The 23,265-nt window shown below is 42.0% G+C and overlaps 2 protein-coding genes across 6 annotated transcripts in view; one reads left to right on the forward strand and one right to left on the reverse strand.

Annotated features, from left to right (window-relative positions):
* LOC309368331 (uncharacterized protein) overlaps positions 1–17,175 on the reverse strand; it is a 40,565-nt gene extending 23,390 nt beyond the window's left edge. Inside the window, exons 1-4 of one of the 3 annotated variants that reach the window (XM_081908295.1) lie at positions 16,687–17,175; positions 15,915–16,049; positions 12,713–12,795; positions 6,116–6,194 (exon numbers count right to left, since the gene is read on the reverse strand). In XM_081908295.1, the coding sequence (XP_081764421.1) occupies positions 6,116–6,194; positions 12,713–12,795; positions 15,915–16,049; positions 16,687–17,020 (631 nt within the window). In that variant the 5' untranslated portion in view covers positions 17,021–17,175. Of the gene's footprint in view, positions 1–6,057; positions 6,195–8,220; positions 8,356–11,541; positions 12,040–12,712; positions 12,796–14,025; positions 14,274–15,914; positions 16,050–16,686 lie in introns of those variants that run through there. The other 2 variants (XR_014167684.1, XR_014167685.1) reach the window with 2 other exon arrangements.
* CLYBL (citramalyl-CoA lyase) overlaps positions 1–23,265 on the forward strand; it is a 183,172-nt gene that overhangs the window by 77,573 nt on the left and 82,334 nt on the right. The gene's annotated exons all lie outside the window — the stretch shown is intronic.

A 23,265-nucleotide genomic window follows, 5' to 3' on the forward strand; every position in this document is an offset into this window, starting at 1 on the left:
TGCACTCTGCCCCTTGGGCCCAAACGGTCTGCCCGCTGCCTCTCCCCCTCCACCTGTAGGGTGGTTAATGTCAGAGCTTGCATATGACCGTGCTGTAATAGCTCTCCTCGTCGTCATATCTTCGGAATCCATCGACCTCTGCTCCGACGGTGATTTATGACCTAAGCCTTTGATGAGGCTTCAGGCACGCTCCCATTACGCAGAGTATCCAAACAGCAGCAGCAGGAGATAAAAATATGTGCTACGTTGCTACGTTTATTTCTAACTACGCAGGACAGAAAAGATAATGCATCTGCTCTCTGTGAGAGGCAGTGAACAACTAGCACAAAGAAACAGGAAACCAGTAACATCAACATCCGACTCCCGTGTCCCGTGAGACTTCCAACAGTCTGGAATGTAAACAGAGTCTTGTGACTCCAAAAACTGCACAGTGGCATAACAGAAATCTAACAATTGAGTGGGAGGAGGCAGGCATATTCCGGAGGCCCCGCGGTGCACCCCGTCCCTATGGGCGGCTCACCCCGCCCCAGGCGCCGGAGCGTATTTCTCCCGCTGTGAGGATCTCCGACTGCCAGAGCTGCCTGAGTGAGTGCACTTGGGGAATGGGGGGTCTGGGTAGCCAGGGGGCGGCTGAGGGAACGGGTGGAAGGGACAATGTCCAGAGTGGGGGAGGCTTTGGGGAGAACCAGACCAGGGTTTTTTCATGAGGCCAACAGTGAGGGGAGGCTGGGGGGAAAGAATATGGATGGTGGCATGTATTTATTTATATATTTAATTGCAACATTCCATGTACAGTGGACCCTCGGGCTATGTCACCTTCGGGTAATGTAATCTTCGGGTTGTGAACGCGGCAAATCCGGAAGTGGGTTTGCTGCTCGCATGTGCGCAGAAGCGGTCCTCCGGTTACGAAATCTTCGGGATACAGCTGGGCCTCCGGAGCATATCCCATTTGTAACCGGAGGTAGCGCTGTATAAGATGACCCCCAATCTTAAAGTTAAAAAAATTGGTGGAAAATATTGTCTTATACACGGAAAAATACGGTAATAGAATGAGGGGAGACTATGGCAACCTAGCCTAAATTCTGCTATCATTCCCCCTGTATCTGATGTTCCTACTGTGAATGACAGTCCTATTGTTGTCAAAATGCCGTGCACAAGAATATCGGGGAGGGGGGGCCTTGGGGAACTTTTGAGGTTTCCAGAAGTAAAGGAAATATTTCAGAGGAAAATTTCCCCCCCAAAAACCCCAGCATGTTTAGTGGGCTTGGAATTTTCTTTTTTTGGGGGGGGGCAGAAAACTGAGGAGAATGGGAAAGAACAAAAGCAACTGGAATCCAAAACAGGGAGTTGTCCATACTGAAACGTGTGGGTTTTTTTACAAGCTCCAATTGTAATATATGACAGAAATTTGAATAAATATTTTTCAACTACCAGTTGAGAAGCTTCTCCATCAGCTTCTGTAAAGGAGCCTGTTGGTTTCCTCCTCATTTAAAGGAGACATAATGTAACTAACTTTATCTGAATTGGGGTCTTTATGTGCAAATCTGTCTTTATGGGGGAAATGCATCTTAGTGGAGCGAATGAGTGATAAAGCAACCGCCCCAATTCCTAGCATAAGGGGACACTGACATCATTATATCCTTTTTTTCCCATACACCATGCACCTATCAAGTTCACCTAGTCTCAAAGTGCTCAGACATTTTCCAAAATAAGATTACTAAAGTTGAAAAAAAATATTCATGAAAGCAAAATTCCATGCTGTTCAGTTTGAGTATTTATTTATTTTAATGGTTTTAAGATCATCTAATCAGAAGCCCCCATCTTAGTTTCCATCTTCATCCATTATGTCAATAGAGCTTCCCAGTTTTGATTCCAGGTGGATATGAACCATCTGATTATAGCAAGTACGAGGAATCTGTGACCCTGCAAAATTACACTAACCGGGGCTGATGGGTGTTGGGAATCCCGACCTCTGGAGGACCACAGCTTCCTCATGTCTGGTTTCAAAGGTTACCATGAAGATTTATGCGTGTTATCGATCGTGAAAATATATACATGGAATCTAAAGCTTTTTTCAAAATAGAATTATAAATCTCAAATGTTTTTGCATTTTGCACTTTAATGTTGTGAACCGCCCTGTGATCTTTGGAGGAAGGGTTCTATACAAATTTAATAAATGAAATAAATAACTCAAACCTATCAAAATATAATTTGATAGCTAGGGTGACTGATTTTGCAGAAATCTTTACGCAACTCCGGTTTTATTGACTTCGCTTGTATTTGGAAGATGTCGTCCGCCAGGTTTTCCTTGCTTGCAGATTTCACAACATCTTTCACAATGGTGTTGGCTGATAATCAGAAATGGTCCATATTTAATAGCAGAAAAGGATCTCAACATGCCCATCTGGAAGCTGTATCTGGGCTGCACAGTTGTGCTACATAATTGCTGGAGCAAAGCAGGTCACTTTGAAACATCTGCATAGGTAACACTTGGGAATAAGATAGCACTTGCCTATGGCTTGGCAGACTCCAAATACTCCAAAGCAACCGAGACTGACCCATCTTGTTATGTCTTAAACTCTGCTTATCTTGGGAAAAGCGAGGAAATTGGCAGGACCTCATTTTAAATAGCCAAGGGTGGGTTTTTCTTGGAGGGGGGAGTTATATATCATGCTGCAGAACAAGATAACAGATGCAAGCTTAGATATAGAGGATTTCAATCCTAATCATGTTTACTCGATGTTTCATTGGTCAGAACCACCAACGCAACTTGCTTCCAACTTAATAAAAGAAGAATTTGAGGTATGAGATGTAGTTTTTGATAGCATTCAAACTAAAAATAAGAAATAACTAGTAATCACTTAATTATAAGAAATTGTTGTGATAGCTTCTAACCTTTTTTAAAAAAATTGAAATGTGTGAAACTGCTGAAAGGTTTACTTAATATTTTTTTTTAAAAATATCTATAACCAAAGGCAAGCAGTTTTTCTCCCTTCTGGTTTTGGGAATGTATATCAGATCATTGATCAGATTACATGTTATGATCCAAAGACATGGATATTGTAACCACAAAACCCCCACAAAAAGTGAAACCAATCTTTCGCATGACCACATTACATGCCGCTCTATACAACAATTATGTCAAGGGGCCATACAATGCTATAAATACACTTTATTATTCCTTATATGTGACTGTCATTAAAGCTTTCTACTTATCTGGAAGAAAAGAAATCAAATGTGGTTCTGCCATGTTTTTGCAAGCTAATTGATTCCTTATGTGTGTATATTGGAGGAAGTTTTCGTTCTCAAGCCAGTGGTGTTCAGTTTAGGAAAAGGGAGAGGAGAAAGCATATAACAAAAATCTGGGTATAATAATTCCATGCTAGGAAGGTTAGATTTATTACCAGTTGAGGCAAACCCTACGATCTTGGGTTTTTTTAAAGTGCATCGTAAAAATTAAAACAAGGCAGTTCTTCAACTGGAAAGTGGGAGACAGTGGCTGGGGGTCACACAAGTAGGGTGACTGGGTACAAAGGAAGGCAGACCTCTTGTGATAGTCATAGAATTATTGACTTGGTGCAGGAAATTCAAATCCTCTTGGTGAAGGAGATCTAGAACTAGGCATCCCCAACTGATGACTGTTCAACCTCTGCTTGATTCCTTCCATCCCATTGTGCAGAAGAAGGGATGGCAACTAGTACAGCAGCTTTCTCCAGTCTTTCACAATAAGCAGCACATCTGAGAAGCCCCATTAGACCCCTGGGGATCCATGAGCAGAACACCCCAAAATTATTTGGTGCATGTTTTTTTGTGGGTTGAACTGAAAAGCAGCTGTGGACGCTCTGTTTTTCACTGAAGCAATGGTGCTGTGGGATGGTGTGGTTATCCCATTTTCCCAATCAAAACTGCACCCCCCACCCTGAAGCTACTAATACACTAATGCAGGGAGATACCATACAGGTGTACTGTGAACGGAGGGGGATGGGTTAATTCACCTGTCCTCCAGTCAAAACCAGAGTGTCCCATGATTGCATTTAAATTAAAAGAAAAATTGGGAGAGCCAATCACATATGCCCAGGTTTGACCATGAAATAGTCTGTTTTGTGAACCGCCCTGAGACCCCCGGATATAGGGCGGTATATTAATAATAATAATAGCGTTCTCGGCTTCCAAGATGGCGACATGAATGGCAGCCTTGTCCCATAATAATAATAATTTTACATAGCTGTAAAGAAACAATGCCTTCTTTTGCAGCTGGTCACCCTATTAACAAGTATCTTCAATATGCTTCCCTATTTCTGCTTAATAGACATTCACCAAAGGAGTGCCCTGTATAACCTCAGACCCTCCAAGTGTCCTTATTTTCCAGGGACAATCCCGGATTGATAGAAGCCGTCCTGGTTTCTGATCTGATCCCGGTATGTCCTGTTTTTCCTTAGGATGTTCCTGTTCTCATTGGAGAAATGTTGGAGGGTATGGAGTTATGTGACCCCTGAGCCAATGAGATAAGTAACTATACAACCTTTAGAAGATACCTGAAGGCAGCCCTGCATAGGGAAGTTTGTTAATGTTTTATTATGGTTTTATATATACTGGAAGCTGTCCAGAGTGGCTGGGGCAATGCAGTCAGATGGGTGGGGTATAAATAAATAAAAATGATGAAGATGATGTTGATGCTGATGGAATAGGACATCCCTGTTTTCATTGGAGAAATGTTGGAGGTTATGTAACCTACAATGTTTAAGGCCTCCTGTCAAATTAAACTTTCTTTTCAGCTACCTGAGTCTCATATGATTTACAATAAGTAGCTTCATACATCACACATTGCCAACAAACTGGCTCAGCACCCATGACCCACCATTAGGGAATCGTTGCTCTGACACCATACTAGAAAGTCTGACTAAATTGCCAATTGAATTCCTTCACTGTTGAGTGACTGGATAAATCCATGCTTCCTTTGTTCCTTTAACACTAGTTCTTTGGAATTCAAATGCAAATTGCAGTAGACTCTCACAAGGTCCACTGGGATGAAGGAAGGAGAAAGAGACCCTCCCCCCCCCCATGCAAAATGGAAATCGGGATGTTATGTGGTTGGATGGGGAGTGGGTGGTGCTGTGGTCTAAACCACTGAGCCTCTTTAGCTTGCTGATTGGAAGGTTGGTGGTTTGAATCCCCGGGCCGCGACGGAATGAGCTTCCGTTGCTCTGTCCCAGCTCCTGCCAACCTAGCAATTCGAAGGCACGCCAGTGCAAGTAGATAAATAGGTACGGCTCTGGCGGGAAGGTAAATGGTGTTTTCCTTGCACTCTGGCTTCCGTCACAGTGTCCTGTTGTGCCAGAAGCAGTTTAGTCATGCTGAGCACATGACTCAGAAAGCTGTCTGTGGACGAAAGCCAGCTCCCTTGGCCTGAAAAGCGAGGTGAGCACCATAACCTCATAGTCGCCTTTGACTGGACTTAACCGTCCTTTACTTTTATGAGGTTGGGTAGACTTGCTACCTTCTCTACCAATTTTTACTAATGTCTGTGGATTCTTTGCTTCTTGAGGTGAGTCATGACATTAGACTAGATCAGGAAATCCTTCTGGACTGAGAAGCATCCTCCTGAGGGCCTCAGTCTGAGAATCAGGAGCATCATTTAGTCATGTCAGGTTGAGTTAGCCACCTCCCTTTCCTTGTATTTCGTTTTGGCCAAAATGTCCAATTTCCCTAGACATTTTAGCAATTTCCGCTTGGACACTGCTTCCTACTGCAGTATTCCGGATATGTCCAGGAAATTCCGGACATGTGGCAACCCAGTTGTATTTTAGACACCAGGAAAACATGTACCAGTGAGACAGGGATAGCCAATGTAGTACCCTGCAGTTTTTGCTAGACAACTCCCATCATCCCTGACCTTGGGCCATGCTTGATGGGGCTGATAGGAGTTGGGAGCTGACAACATCTGAAGGACACCATATTGGCCATCTCTGTTCTGGTATACTGTTCCCAATCTGAATAAATACATCAGTCTGCAAGTCAGAGGGGAAATATTTCACTTTTGGTATGAGAAATTACAAGTTAATGAACCAGAGAGCTCAGGCAAAGGTCAGACCCACCTGCTGCTGAAGAATTTTACCTTCAGGAGTGTCCCTGGTCAAAGTAATTTGTTCTTGTCTGGCAGTAAATGTCTGGATTTTAACCAGGGATATAATCGTCTGTGAAAAAAGGTAAAGGGTAGAAAGAAGCCTTGTGAAAGTTGCCTTGACCCAAGAAAGCAAAACCCTGCAGGAGTTATGAATGTCTTTTTGATCCAAGTTCAGCTGCCAAAAAGACTGTGCTTAATTCCTGCTTCTATCTGTGACAATGGCTAAGAGAGAGAATATTCTTTAAAATTGTTCAGGTGATCATGCTGAACTCTCAGTCAGCAGCGAAAAATAATAGAGAATAGTTTAAACAGGCCTTTTCTTGAATACATTGAAACTTTTAGAAATTAACACATCTTTTTTGAAAACATGATGATTTAATTTTAAGCAGCTGCTTTTTGGATTCCTTCACTTCCCTGCTTTATACTATACAGAAGTCATACTTTATACCGCATGTATGGTTTTATTTTATAACGTATTATTCCATTTTTCTGGAAAGTGTGAAGAGAATAAGAGAGGGAGAGCAAAAGTAGGGTTATGTGGAGGGGGGAAATATGTTTAGCACAAAAACAATTTCATCCACATCATCTATGTTTAGATTTGAAGCTCTAAGGATTGTATCCCTTTTCAAAACGCTTCTCTAAATCCCTCTGGTTTTCCTGTCATCCTAGTTTCCTACTTCCTTTACTTTCCAAAATAGTGGATGACCTGATTTGCAACTTTATCTTTTTACCTTTGATTCAACTTGTACTTTTTTCTTGACACATATGCCTTCTCACTTTGTCAAGCTAAGTGAATTGAATCCAGTGCTACTTGGCTGGCAAACCCACTGAAACGAATGGACATGAGTAACTTAGGTCCTTTAATTTCAAAGTGTCTACTCTCAGGTAGAGGAGAGTCAGTGGAAATCTTGGAGCACCTTGAATGGTTGGAAGTTACTAGAAAGCTTTGGATCCAAGCCTATATATAAATGTGTTGCTGCTGCTCTTGTTAAGATTAGTATTGCTGGTTTTCTTACACACAGATTGATCTGCATATCATTAGTGAAATATGCCATGTAAAAAAAATGGGGCTCAGCCGAAAAGGGTCAGAAATTGGTTATATCATTGGATAGCATTGAATCTTGTGGTGGATTGTTCAATGGCACTTCAAATGCAGACACTACATGTCTGTAATTCTATAGTTCTGCAGGCATTCCTTTGTCATTTGTGCCATGCAGGTTCTTCGTATCATGGCAACTAGCAAATAGCATATCTGCATTGCCACAAGATGGTTGCCCTGGTTTTCCTGTGTATAGATTTAAACTGAATGTTTATGCCAGAAATTTCTGTTTGTTTGGTTTTTTTGGGTTTTTTGGGATACACATTGCCCTGTAGCCGTTACATATTTAATCATCATACAAACTGATGTGAAACCTATTGCTAAATTATTCATTTGCTAAAACCTTTAGGTAAGCTAAATACAGAAAATTATCTTCTTAAATTACTACATTTTCACTGTATTTTATTTACAGTGAGATTTGAAAACTTTGTGCAACTGTTTATCCTATCTTGTATATTATTTTATTTATAAGAGTATTTCTATTCCACCATATCATACCAGGGCAGTGTACAACATTAAAACATAAAACGCTATTAAAACAAGAGAGGTAATAATTAAAGTGACTGGCTCTTTAAACAAACAAACAAAAACAAAAAACAGCTACAAAGGCCGTCAGCATACAAAAGGAGTGATTGTTGTTGTCCATTATTATTGTTGATATTGTTATTGCTTTTAAACTTGCACTTACAGTGCTTTTTGTTAATTTCAACTGCTGTCGCAGGCTGACCTGACAATATTTCATACTGAGAATTAAAAGCATTTACTGCAACGGACATCTTGTTGCAGATTAGAATGGTTAAAAGATGTATGCATTTGTAGGATTGATCTAATACATATGGTTTTAAATATTTGATAAGCTTAATGAAGTGTGTAATACCTGTATGCATGGTTCTATGTTTCACAAAATTATAACCGCTAAAAGCAAGTTAATAAAACTATTCTCTTGCGTTGAATACCCCCACATTTGAGCTTCTGAAATGTGCTTAGTGCCAGTCACCTTTTCTGTCCTTTCAAACATTGTTAGGGAAGGTGAAGTTCGTTCTTTAGCTGAACGGCTTGAAGAACCACAGGAAATGTCACCTCCTTGATCATCTTCCTTAACAGGTTGTGCTTTTGGACTGTTTCACCCCTACTGCAACCGAAACGCAAGATGTTACAGAGTTCTTATGCCAGTATGTTACAATCAAGGTGAATTGCCAAAAATTGCCCCATCCTTTGACACAAATGTTGAGCTCAAATATTTTATTAACAAAATTTACGTACCTCTTGGATATAAAAGCAAAACAAAACACACCTCCAAACAATTTTTTTAATAAGGTGCTATGCATTTTATAAGCGAATGGCTCCTAGCTGTCAGAGTCAGCCTCCTTAGTCTCCATGTTGTCTCTTCAACTTAGCAGAGAGGATGATGGGAAGAAAACTAGAATTTTTGGGTTCTGCCTGCCATTGTCTCTGACTCCTTTTACTGTTGGCCTCCCTGCTTCTACCTTAGCAGTTCCAATGGGCACCAGCCGCCACTGATCATATCCTGCTCACATATTTCTTCCTGAATATGATTGGTTGACAGCACAGTCTTTAAAAAGTCAACTTAGAATTGAGTTCCTATTGAATTCAGTGGGATTTTCTCAATAACACATACACACGTTCTGTTTTTATCTTGGGGCACAGCTGGTAATTCTTAAGAGCTGAGCTAAAAAAACACCAGCAGAATTTCTTGCTTATACAGTAGTTACAATTTTTGCTTATTGTTACAATTTCTTATTTCCGTCAAAAACTTAATTTTCTCTTAAATTTTTCCAAATGATCCTATGATATTTCCGAAACTTTACTTCTTCTGCAGTTTTACTTCTTGCTTGTTTTTATGATCTGTATTACATTTTTAAATTCTATATTTGTACTTCACTTTTTATGCTGGCTTATTGTTTTGGCTGTACTGTATTATTTACTTTTACATTTTGTCATTGGCTGGGGTTGTTTTTTATTGGAGAGTGTAAGGTGCTTTGTGGAGGAAGCTGCTCAAAAAGTGGGGTATACATTTATGAAATGCATTAAATAGTAAGTAATATAAACATATGCTCCTTGCTAGCTGCTTAACAGTTTTATTTGTTTTATTTATTTATTTAGTTTGCTAAGGAGCCCGGGACACCACGCTTGTTTCCTTAGGCCAAATCTTATTTTCACAACAGATTAGGCGTCTAGAGAGTGACTTGGGAGCGGCCAATGTCACCCAGCATCCTTAGTGGTTGAGTGGGGATTTAAACCTGGATATCGTCGGTCAAAGGTCCAATCACAGTTGCAAAATCAGGGAACTCTGTTGGGCTCCAGAGGGGCCACGCACACATATATATTGCTGTTGACTTGCTTTTGGCTCAGTGCGTCACAAAAGTTGGGCAGGCTTGTCCCCTACAGCAGCGGCTGCAACAACCTGTAGAGCAGGGTGCTTGGGTGCATGCAAAATTTACGGTTCTCAGCCGACATAATAGCAGGGAATTCAGGGTGAACAAATGAAGGAAGTCTAGGGTATCTTTGAAGGGATAAAGAAGTGGGAGGATAATGGAGTCATTTAACTGCCTCACATAGCTTGAAGTATGAAGGTGGATTGATGAGTCGTTCCCATAACATTTTGCTGGTGGTTTAACACACAGCATCATTACCAAGAGAAAAGACTAAAGAACTGCAGAGGACAGGACCCTGGGCTAAATCTCCCCCCCTCCTTCTTCTGTTTTTAAGAAAAAGTGTGTCTTTGATGAGATATAGCTGCAGGCCATCGTTTTACATTTTATGTCAGCTCTCTTTTGTCAGAGATTCATTATTGATGCTGTACTCTCCATTTTAATTCACACTTCTCCGCTAATCAATTACAGCGTTTATCCATTAATCAGGTATCCTGACAGGGTCAATAACTGCTCTTCAGTTTAGTTGGCCGCCGCATGTTCTCAAGCAAGTAGCAACAGTCAGTAGATTAGTTTAGAGCATCATTGTTTTCGCAGGCTGGTGGACATCTGGACGGGTAAACAAAGTCTAATGAGTTTTTGGGGTGATTATCCTGTTCTTGGGCTCTCTGCTGAAAACCTTAACTATTTGGCAGAGAAGCAACTTGTGTTCTTGGAACTCGCCTGTTTTGTTCCTTTCCTGTCCTTCTATCCAGTCTCTCTCTCTGTGTGTATATGCACCTTCTAGAATGTGCCTGTTCAAGTATATAATTTATAACAGATTCAGACATGGCAAATTATCAGAGGAATCAAAGCTTTTCATTTTAGCAAGTGGTGTAGATAACAGAGGGGGCAACATTTAATTGGACAGTTACAGTTTTGGTAGTTAAGTTGCTGTCCATAATGACGGTAACAGGTTTCAATTATCCTTTTTATGACAGATGTACCAACATTTAATTGTTTCTCGTCAAGTGTGGAGAGAAAAGGCACTTCTGTAGATTTTTCAATTCTTCTACATGTCACTTAGCTGTCTACACTATTGTTTGAGCTCCTTTCTCTCATCCTTTTTGCGGCAATGAGTTGTGTCATTCCCTCATGATCAGCACTTTTGTTGTCTTTGTTTTTTGCTGCACCTCAGAAGTCCATCTTTTCTTTCATCTCCTTCCCATTCATGCATGAGGGAACAGTTGTGCTCTGTTGTGGGGATGTTCCGCTGGATTTCAAACAGTAGGGTTTCCTTTTATTCCCTTCTAAGTAGTACAATGGAGCTGAATGTCTGTTGCAGAATGCACACACTAATATGCCAGGTTATTTGGTTTTTAAGAAGTCAATAAAAGTGGTGGGCTTAGTTGCAGTGCTTGGCTCAGCTTTTCTTCCCCCCCCCTTTTTTTTTTTGCTGTTTGCCTTTCCATCTTTGGTTATAAATCTGTTTGTTTGTTTCTGGTTATAAAATACAATCCTCCAAATTAAATCCAAGCATGGAATCAACAAACACTTAGGGAGAGGGGAAAGGGGGGGGGGGTGGAACACATTACTGGCAGTGGAATATTTTCACACTAGCTGATTTGGCAGCCTCTGCGTCATTCCTGATAAGGAAATGAAAACCGCAGCCAGCTCTAATTAATGGGGACTATTAACAGGAAGGGAAATGGAGAGAAAGATGGACTCATGAGTTGGTTTTGGCAACAGCCCTAGCCTCTTTCCAAGGCTCTCCATTTAGGGAAAGAAATGTAACTTTGAGGGATTTGTTTTTACACTGTAGATTATTTCTCCAGAAGTGTGTGTGTGTGTGTGTGTGTGTGTTCCAAACATTCCATTCAAAAAGCCGCCGCTAGAGGAAAACAAAACAAAACAAAAACAAAGCACATACACAAGAGACGTAAGAATCCTAGAGAGGTAGTGTCGAGACACTTTGTTCTAATATTCAGGAGCAACCTTCAAAATCCTTCCTAATGAGGTCATAAAAGGAAAAAAAATGGAACAAGTGGTACTTGTGTACCTCTCTGGGATGTTTCAGCGAGGTCACTTGCCACTTGGTTATCCCATTTGAAAAGGGATTGGGATAGTTCAATCAAGCATTGCATTAAGAGAGAGACTTTGATTAATTCCTTCTCTTCTCCATTGTGTTGCAGATAATTTTGGTAAATTTGGGAGACTTTCTTCTTAGTCGGTGTTAGGGGCTTAAAGTTCCTGATGCGTCATGCTGAGAGTTAGCATTTATTAGTCCTTTTGGGCTCATGTGTTGTTGTTTTTTTAAAAAAAGCGTAGCTGCGGACAGCCCTTGGATTATCCCTTGACAAGCCAGGCCATTCTTTCAACGTTACTGTTATCTCAGGTCATATGGAGAGATGAAGTTCTTCTTCAGTTTTCCGTTGGAACAAATACTCCGTTAAAAAGGGGAAGGCCAAGAATAAACTGTAAGTAGGAGAATGATTCACTTGGAACATTGCACTTGGCCTTTTAAGTTACATGTTTATAGGAGTGTTATTCTCTGGTTTGTGAGGCGATGCAACAAAAGCAATGAGAGGGAAAGTTAACCATGTAGACCTGACTTCTCTTGTAGCAGGAGAAGCGGAATATGGAGTTTAGTTGCTACCAAGCCTGGTATTCAAGTCTGGAGTTTTATTAGTATGACCTCCATTATATTTAAATATGTGACTTATGTTGCAGTTTTAAACAACTTTCCTTTCACTGTATCGATGGCAGGAATGTATTTGCAGAATTGTACACAGGAGGCCAGAAGTTTATTTAAAACCCATATTTTAAACATGTTTCACTCTGCACCTATTTGAACCAGAAACCTACTGTTTAGGCATTTAAATTGTGGGTGATTTACCTTCCTCCCCCCCAAACTGCCACCATCCCATAACTCCTCTCTATTCTTGTTTTTTGAAAATCTGTGTGCTTGTTACTCTGGAGACCTGAGGCCTATTGGTTACACACATATTTAGGTGCTCTTTAAAAAGTGGATTTTTGACCTGATGGACCGTAACGGCTCCCAGCGTGCCACTGTGGTCATTGTATAAATCTGCCTTAGTTTTTTTGTTGTTTACTCACTTGATATACCGTAACGGCTCTTAAATCTGTAATGGTCTGTTGCGTTAATCCAGAAGCTGCGCATGCGTCTGCAACCTTTGTACCTAAAGAAGAAGAAGAAGAAAAAAGAAAAGCTCAAAGGAATTTTTGTTGTTGTTGGGGGGAAAAGAGGATACATGCTCAGAATTCCTCCTCCCACCCCCAACTGAATTAAGCAGTCGCTTCCCCCCTTTCACAGTAATTCAAAGCACTGTGGATAACTGGCTTTCCAAAATATCATGTTAAAAAAAACCCAACCGATTTTTAACATATTAATTGTTCAGATCGTTAATGGAAAGCGCCAAGTAACTTGTCAAGAGAGGTGCATCTACTAGAGGTTTTTAATCAGGATTTGGGTTGGGCAAGGATGGCTAGTTTATGTGAAAAACTGGGCCTAGTGGCAAATCAGGAAGGTGTTGTTGTTGTTGCTGTTGTTAATATTAATATTAATATTCAAAATAAAAATAAGCAAACTGGTACTATAAAATGGAACCAGGTTTATGCAGAGACCAAATGTGTATGTACTTCTTAAAGGGAAAAAAATGTATTTTTTATAAATAAAAAAACCTGATGTGTGCTGGATAGGGCAGTTCAACCTCGAGTGAAAGGATGTTGTGATTTTAAACTTTTGAAAATGGTCTCATTGGAACAGCAAGAAGGGGAAAGTCAAGATTCCATGCAATTGTTATTGTTATTAAAAGCAACAGAAGTTCATATTAGTCCATAAGAAAGGGCACTCTACTATTTTGTGACATTTTTGTTGGTCCAGTAAAGGTGTTGCCCAACTGTGGATTTTGACCTTCCTGCAAGTCAGGGATTGGATATTGTCGTGGTAATGGTTGGTGTGATGTGTACATGGATTATTATTTTAAGAAAGAACAACTGTAGGGAAGCTATATGTTTCTTCAACTCTTAAGAGGTTACACTTGTAATCCAGTAATTCTTACATTTGCTGTACTGTGGACCATTATTCCATTAGCTTGGTCATTGTTGACCATATTTCCTATAGACCTGGGATGTCCAACTGGTTGATCGCGATCTACAGGTCAATTGCAGGGTGTCCCTGGTCAATCCAATGGGTAGATCACTGACAGTTTTTTTTTTATAGTGGGAGTAGATCGCAGTCTCTTGGAAGTTGGACATGCCTGCTATAGACCATATTTTCTATAGCCCTGAGCAACAGACATAGAATGAATTAAATTTTGATTTTGTGTTAATCACACTAATTTCAGCTGGGTGATTTAGTGAATTTAGGTTTCTGTAATTTAGGTTTCCCCTCACTGTCACATTTGTACCTGGTTCTTCATTTTTCGGTGATCCTTTTAGGGTGACTTCTTGGGCTCGTCCTATTTTGCATAAGAATTTATATGACGTTCTCCTATTTTTACCTTGTAAGGTGTAAGATTGCAAAATGGTGACTTACTGAAGGCCACCAAGTTAGCTTCATGGCTAAAGGGGATTTGAACTCTAGTCTCACCAGTTTGGGTCCAAGAGTCTTGACTATTCAAGACCCTGGCCCTAGTCCTAACATCGCTGCAGTTGACTGTGATATGATCTCACAGATTGGATTCTTTCCTTTGTGAGTCACAGTTTAGGCAGGAGCTGTTTGAAATCATGACATTTGCATCTGCATTTCAAAGTGATTTTTGATTAACTTCAGTGGGACTTACAGGTAAGAGGAATTAGGACCATATCCTCCAATCTCTGCTCTGTGATACTTTGCTGCGACTTCTATTTTCCCATCATTTCCAGTGCCCCTCAAACACAAAAATGTCTGCTTAATGTAGTTGTCTTACTATTTCTACTCAACAATCCATGGTTTGGCTTCCTTGAGCAGTTTTTAAAAAAAAAAATAGTTTTGTTTTTGCTCAGCCATCTGTTCCACTTTTTAATTGTGCTGTTTGTCTACCCAACGCAAAGTATTATTGAAAGGATTATCTGTAGTGAAACAGCATAAAATTTTTGTGTGAGTTTAAGTTGGGGAGATAACAGAAGTGAGAGTGCAGCTACCAATAAATATATGCTTGTATATTTGATGGATTTGTCTTTCAGTATTCTACATCTGCTAGTTGTTTAAATATATATTGATAATCCAGAGGATATTTTATCTAATTATTACTAGCACTGCTCTGAAATGTAGAATTTTTACTGTGTTTTTTGAAAATGACTTCCATTTGTGATATTTTTTTAGTATGTCGTAAGTCACTTAGAGACATTTTTCTTTGAAATATGAATACCCTCACAGGGTTCTTCCAGATGACAGCTTAATACTGTAAATGGGTTGTTGGAAAGTTGGAAACATGTTATTACCTTATCAATGTTTTCCTGGGAAGGGTAAATCCAAATTAAATGCCTACGTGCTGGCAGCTTGATGACAATGACACTGTGGGAACACTACAAAAAACTTGCGTACCGGAAGAGCACCAATGCTACAATAAATACCTGCCTTTAAGCACCCACAGACCTCCTCGTGTGTCCTTGCCACCATTACTGTAGATATTTCATAAGCAGAAGCAGCAGAGATAACGGCAAAAGGTTTTGAAAACGGTTTCCTGTCATCAACTAGGGACCTGCCCACTGATAAAGTGAGATAAGGTTGTTGCCTCAGGCGGCAGATAGGGGCCCAAGGACTGTGCCGCTCACCACTGCTTCACCAACCTGCTGGGCTATGGCAGTGCATGGCAGCGGGGAAGGTGTGCGGCAGCAGCGTGGCATGGGCAGAGAGAGTGCAGTGGTGCAGACTCAGATCTGTGGGATGGGGGGCATTTTGCCTCAAGCAGCAAAATGTCCTGGGCCGGCCCTGACCTCAACTCTATTTAGCACGTAACACTGCTGACATTTTGTCATCATGGGTACTGGTTGCTACCACACAACTGAATTCATACCTAGTACAGTGGTACCTCGGGTTGCATACTCTTCAGGTTACATACGCTTCAAGTTACAGACTCCGCTAACCCAGAAATAGTACCTCAGATTAAGAACTTTGCTTCAGGATGAGAACAGAAATCGGGCTCCGGCGACGCGGCAACAGCAGGAGCCCCATTAGCTAAAGTGGTGCTTCAGGTTAAGAACAGTTTCAGATTAAGAACGGCCATCTGGAACGAATTAAGTACTTAACCCGAGGTACCACTGTATTGGAACTTTGCGTACATATATGCAGGGGTTTTTCTCAGCTGAAACAGACTGGAACTGAGTTGCATTCCGGCACCTCTGTAGTGTTGTGTTTGGGGCTGTGCACCAGAGGGGGCGGGTGGCAGGGAAAGTTTATAATTTTCTTCGCAACGGTGGGGTGAGCGGGCAAAGAAGAGAAGTCCTTCCCCTTAAAAAACAAAAACAGAAAACTCAACAAGTCCCGGCAGCTCAACCCCATATATATAGATACCAAATGTTTTGCTTCCGAATTTGTACCATTGCTAGGGCAAACGGTACGTTTGAAGTGAGATAGCTGTATAATACCTATATATGATGAAAATGTATTTTCTGAGCTGTCAGGAAATTTAGTTAGGCTTCGTTTTTATGTAGGGCAGAGGTATAGTATCAGACCTCATAAAAATGTTTGTTTATTTGCTATTGGAAATACCCATGACCCTAAAATTTATCTAGCATTTTTCATCAAACGTAGGTGCAAATAAGCTGGCATACATTAGTCCAGGTGATAATGAATACAGGTAGTTTTCCTGGCTTTAAATTATTCATGGTAAGTACAAATAAAAGTTATTATAAACAAGGCATTGGTACCATCCAAACATCATGGGAAGCCATAGTCTGAAATGAACTATGGTTTACGGTGAACAAACAATGCGCAGGTGCATTCTGCTCAAGTTGCACCCACCCTGCTCCACCCTTTGCCAAGCCTAGAGGAAACAAACCACTGTACTGACTTAGCAAACCAGCCCTCCTGGTTTGTTTCTCTCCCAGCAAATTGTGATTTTTTTAAAAAAAATCGCTACACTTACTGGTGAAGGACAAATGCAGCTCGCAGTCTTCTCGGTCGTCTTTCTCCTCTCCCTCACTGGATGCTGCTGCAGATGATATGAGGACTAGTGCGGGTTGACCAGTAGCCAGAAGTGCTTGGCTGTGGTTCAGATCCAGGATGGGTTGACTCGGCACATCTACTGCTGCTGGTTTCTTTGTGAGGAACGTGGTGATTGGCAGCTGCTGCTGCTGCTGCTTCTGTTGTCTCTTGAGCTCATCAAACATTTCCTTGTACCATCTCAGAGTGCCTGTAAAGCCACAGATCATCTTAAGGCTGCTCTCCATGGTCAAACTGTGCAAACAGATCATTTGCATGATTTATGACTTGGAAGAGTTGGAACATTTTATGCAGGTTCCAGCTTGCTGGATCATGCTCACCATCCTCATCCTCAGCTTTGTATTCTGAGCTTAATCTGGCAATTTCTTGCAACTCTTCAATACCTGTTGGGCCTCCATTAGCTCTTCCACTTCTTACTAGGTGACGTCAACGAAACAGCAACGTGCCTGGCCATCTGCACATTGTTCACCACCACGGTGGCAATGCTTGGAAATCCCTTGAATTCCTGCACCCATTCTGTCCACACGTTCCACCAGCATGCACTCACTGTTTCAGGCTTGATTGCATCCACTGCCTGCTTGACATAGGTGATGCAATGGATGATCCAGATCGGTGTCCATCGCATTGATCATTCAGGAGCAGGTGAGCTTCACGTAAGCAGCCTTGAAGCAGCAAATCACAACTTGATCCAGAGGCTGGATGAGGGAGAGGTTGTATTGGGGGATACGGGGCAGGAGACAACCTCTCCCTTACTGTGTGCAAAGTGGAGTCTCTCAAGATGCCCAGCATTGCTTTAATCTGCAGGTGCTTCTCCTCAAGGTAATCCCTCTGGAGTGATGTAGTGGAACCAGTCCAGAAATGACGATGAAGTCACCCAGGCCTTTTTGTTGGATAGCCAAAACCCAGGAAGCAGGTTCTTGTTCTTGCCTTTTAGGGTGATTTGAGATCTGTATAGCAAGCCTGGCTTTAAGTGACCACATTGCCACAGAACAGAACAGTCACTCGATCCTTTGCAGTGATGAAGCCAAGGGCTTGCTTTTCAGCTTTGGCAATGTAAGTCTGCTGAGGCATTTTCTTCCAGAAAAGCCCTGTCTGCTTCAGAAGACTTGCTCTAGAAGGTATTCCATGTCATCCAGCAGCCACGTTAATGGTGCACTGCACATCTGTGCAGCCTGTCTGTCTGTGGGTGCAACCTCCCTTGTCATTTGGATGTTCTTCAGGTTGAAATGGGACTTAAAGCTGTTAAGCCAACCTGGGCTGGCTTTCAATTCCCTGGCAGGCTGGTCCCCGTCTGTGGGTGGAAGGTTTGAAGTGTTCATAGAGGCTTTTGGTGCAAGATGCTGTCGTCCACAGAAGTATGTTTCTGGTTCATGTTTCTGGTTCATGTCGTGAGAGCCAGTGTGGTGTAGTGGTTAAGAGCAGTAGACTCGTAATCTGGGGAATCGGGTTCGCGTCTCCGCTCCTCCACATGCAGCTGCTGGGTGACCTTGGGCCAGTCACACTTCTTCGAAGTCTCTCAGCCCCACTCACCTCACAGAGTGTTTGTTGTGGGAGAGGAAGGGAAAGGAGAATGTTAGCCACCTCAGGACTCCTTAGGGTAGTGATAAAGCGGGATATCAAATCCAAACTCTTCTTCCTCTTCCATCCAGTGCCTTCTCCGTGTTCACCAAAGCCTTGTCCTGCACCTGGCTGGTCACCTTTGCACTTGTTGCCACAGCTCCACAGATCTCCTCATGCAGCCGAACCTGCATGCCACAACACGCACATATTTGCCATCCCTCAAGTAGTCCAGCAAAGCCAACTTCTCCTCTTCTGTGGTTTCTCAGCAGCTGATGACAATGATTATGTCTTGCATTCTGAGGCCATTCTGCAGTCTGAAGCTCTGCCAACCACCTCCTCTGCACTGCAAACCCCTCCATTGTCTTTCCAAACCCCTCCACAAGTCTTTCTTGCCTCCTCTGATAACTGTCTCTAGCAACCTGTCCTACACCCAAAGACTCTCACGAGGGCTGCTGGCCTCCCCCCCCCCCCCCGCTCTCCCACCCCTCCATGCCATTTTATTATTATTCCTCTGTGTGTGCCTTTTTTCTGGTAGTCTAGAAAAACATGAACTAACTGAGAAGTTGTAGTGTCCTTAAATCAGCAAGGGGGGGGGGAAATATGTGAGGGATTGCTTCACAGAGCTTGGCAATCCATTCATGGAAACTGGTCAAGACCTTGATGTTATTGGCATCTGGGTCATTGCAGACAAAGAAATTCTTGAGAGGACAGCTTCCGCAGAGAGAATTGGTAAAATAAAATAACATAAAAAAAATCTGTACAGCCCTTTGTTGAGGAACAACTTGCTAACAGGAGCTTATACCCAGGAAAATGTCTTCTTTCAGTGCACCAGACGAGAAGAAGTAATAAGAAAACTACCTGAAGACTCTTTTTCAAGGCTTTTCCTGGTGAATCTGTGGTATGATATTAATATTGAGCAGTTCTTCAAACATGAGAATCATCTATTTTCTCCTGTGCTCTCCAGCAACTATGATATATGTGCAGGCAACAAGTCAGAATTGTTACACCTTTTAGAGGTGACATGACCAGAATCTGCATAATTTTTCACGTTGCTGCAATGCCATAGAGCAACACACCAAACATTGTGAAGCCACATAAACTGTTGCTTCCAGACGTCATCTGCAATGATACTGTGAAAAAGTCTGCAGTGGATTAACTTTGGGCTAGATACTTAACCCATCTAGTAAGGGACAGGCAAAGGACAAAAAGGTATGGACCCTAAGAGACAGGTCCTTCCAGATTGGGTTATTCCAAAGAATTGATAGCACGTTGTGAGAAATTTCACAAACGGAGCTACTTGGGACCTTTTCTGTAGGTTGCTTTGCACATTTTCAGGTAGCAACTGTTGTGGATTGCATCCAAGGTAATAAGAACGCATTGGCTTCAGTAATTGGACCAACTTGAACAAGCCATGAAGAAGTAGATACTTTCAGTCACCTTATGCTGAATCAGACCATTAACTAGGGCCAAATTTAGGTTTGATGAAGCCTATAGCTACTGAAGGCAATGGGGCCCTTTGCATGTCCAGCTGTCCTTAGTCAACAACAAATTGTTACTGTTTTTTGTGTTGAATATATGCTATATGGTAATTTATGGACCTAATAGGTATCTAAAGCCATTTGCACATGTAGAAGTTTGCACCTGAAGAAGGAGGCCATTTTGATATTCCTCAGCCTTCTCTCTACATCTCACAACCAGTCCTTTTTAGGATCATATGACTCATTTGTCTCCTTGGTGGATTACTGAAAGAGTTTAATCCTTGTCCTGGCTCTCATCTTTCTGCTCTTTATACCTCATTGTTAATGGACACCCTCCAATGGACACACCTGTCAGCTTGTGACTCTGGGTCAAGGTGGCGAGGGAGAGGAAGTGGTGTGGTCAGGTTGCTTCATGTTAAAGAAAATAACATGTAACAATGCAGTGTTGTGTGTTTACTGTCAGATTCCTGTGAATAGGACACTGGTAACTTTGAGTCGTGAGTGTTAATAGCCTGGGATATTCCAGTGGCCACATCCATTGGATGTATTTCTATAAGAATTGTTAGATGATCTTCCTTAAGTCTTGCAAATGGTTAGGAAATACTTGAAACTGGGCATGCCTCTAGTGAGCTCCTTCCAAGGAAAACCAAACCTAGTGTTTTGCCCCTCCGCTACTTGGAGAAGCCATCTGAGTACAGAAGTATAATTCCAATACATCTTACCTATCTACCTATCCCAGTTGCTCCCAACATTGCGTCACAGGCTGGCATCATGAAGAACCCAGGATAAAGGCTACACATGCAGGAGGAAGTTTGGCAAGGATGAGAAGGAAATAAGTAGCTATCTTATCTTTAAAAGACATCTGAAAGCAGCCCCATTTTAGGGAAGTTTTTAATATTTAATGCTGTATTGTTTTTAACACTCGATTGGAAGCCGCCCAGAGTGCTGGGGAAACTCAGTCAGATGGGCTGGGTATAAATTTATTTTTATTATTATTATTATTATTACTATTATTATTATATCAGAGGCATGGAGCAGCCTAAGCCCCCTAACACAATGATGTTCCTGTGTCCACCTTTTGCCTTTCCTCCATGAAAGTAAAGCCTTGCTATTCATGCCTACAAGCTTAAATACTGTGGGCAGAACCCAAAGTGCTGACCATCGTATTTAGGTGGGCTCATTGCTCAGTGCAGATGCTTTGCTTGTAGAAGGTCCCTGTCATCTCCACTTGAAAGGGTCAGATCGCACATGAGATAAAAGACCCCCATCTGAGACCATAGTGGACAATGCTGAGCTGGGGTAACAAATAGCCTGATCTGGTGCAAGGAAGCTCTCTATGGTCCTCTGCTTCAAGCACAGCCAAGACTTTTGACAAGCCTTTTGTCCTTTCCCCTCTTTGAACTGCAGTCCTCTAAGCCATCCCAGGAACTGCTTTTGCAGTGTGGGCTGCAGTCTGATAGCCCTGAGCTCGAAAGCACCCTTGGGTGATTTGAACTAGTGCCTTCATTCTTTGAATCCTAGATCCTCAGTAGTCAGTAGTCAGTCCTGTTGAAATCTTCGGCTTTACGTTCCAACCCACAATGTTAAACACTGCGAAATAAGTTTGGCAGCCAGCATTGTGGGTGTGTAGCCAGAAACAAAAATCACATTGTGTTCTTCTTCAGCCAGTTTCTTATCCCGGGGTCTTTTGTGTCCTCGGTTGTTACTGGGCCCCATCCTTTGCACTTTAAATTAATGACAGTGAGTGCCTAAAATGCCTTTACTCCCTAGAGAGGCTGGATTACTTTTTAACACTTTTCATGGGCAAATTAGGCATGTCTTTGGTGCAATGGGCTTGTCTCCGTCTCCTTCACTCTCTGTCACTGAGAACGATCTAGAAGAAGAGGATGTTGGCTTTGTAGATCTGTTTTTAAGGAAGAAAAAAGGAAAGGGGACTATCACAGATTCAGTGTTGGAAGGTGCTGACGATGGAATTCTGCCTTTGGGTTTGTGATTTTTTTAAAAAAAAGAGGAGAGAATATCCAAGAAACTGGGACCTGCTGGGAACAGAACAACTTTTGATTCTTAACATTTAGAGCAAGTTTCAATTGGTTTTTATTGTGTTCCACTGTCACCCAAATGGATGTGGATAGTAGCAATCATAGCCACGTAAGTTGATGGCACCTGTGAAAGACGGATAAGAGACTCCCACTGTGTGCATAATAGGGGCATATGTACTTTGTAAGTTGACACACAAAAATAGCTGTGGTGAGCAAGTTGGCCTTTAGAGCTGTTTAGTTTTAATTTTAAAAAAATAACACCTTACACACACAAGTGTTTGCTTATTCTTTTTATTGCAAATGACCCTTGGGACTGAAGGGGGGTGGTTTTTTAAATTTGCTAATTGCTAATTTACTTGTTTTCATCAAGCCGTGTCTACTTTTATTATTGTAGATTATATTGATCCTTGGCCACCATCTGCATTTGTGCTTACTTTGTGTCTTGGTTTTGGTTGTAATTCCCTGGAACAATTATAGTTTAAAAGGGTTAAAAACAGTTATAAGTCTGATAGATTCAGTTCTAGCTTTGCTACTCATTGACTGTCTAAGGAACTAAATCATCGACTTGGAGGGCCTTAGGGAGGAATCCTGTACCAAGAGCTTCTGGGTTTGTGGGGAATTGAGGTTCGACAGCTACAGTCATTCTTGGACCAGGAGAGCCTGGCCAAAGTAGTTAATGTGCTGATTACATCAAGGGTGGATTACTGCAATGTGGATTACTGCTTCCCTTGCGCTTCATCCAGAAGCTGCAGTTAGTGCAGAATGCTGCAGCGCGATTGCTAACAGGAATGAGGTCTTGTAAACACCTGTGCTCAGAAGTTGGCACTAGTTGCCAATCTGCTACTGGGCCAAGTTTATTTTATGGAATAAAATTAATGAGCAAGGCTAGGATTCAGCAGCCCTCTGGCTGGTCTAGATTCCTGGTCCAGCCCAGGCCACACAGACTTAATTCCCTCATCCTCAGCTCATCTAGAGATAACACTGACATATCTCCCCCATCCAGCTGCAGCCAGTACCCACTTGAGAGAGCAGAATCTGATGGATCTTAAGATGCTGTAAACCCCCCAAAAGGGTTGTGGTGGGACCAGAGGGGCTTAGGCTGAATCCTAAGCCTATTCAGTGCAGTCTTGTGACTTGGTAACCAGGAGTAAGTTAAGCCAGAGAAAAAAAAGGCTGGTGTAACTTAAAACCCTATTTTAAAGTCTTGTTTTTCTTCTGCCAGGCTCAGACCCATTCAGCCAGCAATACTGAATGGACTTTGGATCTGGTGTTACTTTATGCTGGTGGGACGCGGGTGGCGCTGTGGGTTAAACCACAGAGCCTCTTGGGCTTGCCGATCAGAAGGTCGGCGGTTCGAATCCCCGTGACCGGGTGAGCTCCCGTTGTTTGGTCCCTGCTCCTGCCCACCTAGCAGTTCGAAAGCGC

The sequence above is a fragment of the Podarcis melisellensis genome (assembly GCF_964234715.1).
Source record: "Podarcis melisellensis genome assembly, chromosome: 4".
Taxonomy (NCBI): domain Eukaryota; kingdom Metazoa; phylum Chordata; class Lepidosauria; order Squamata; family Lacertidae; genus Podarcis; species Podarcis melisellensis.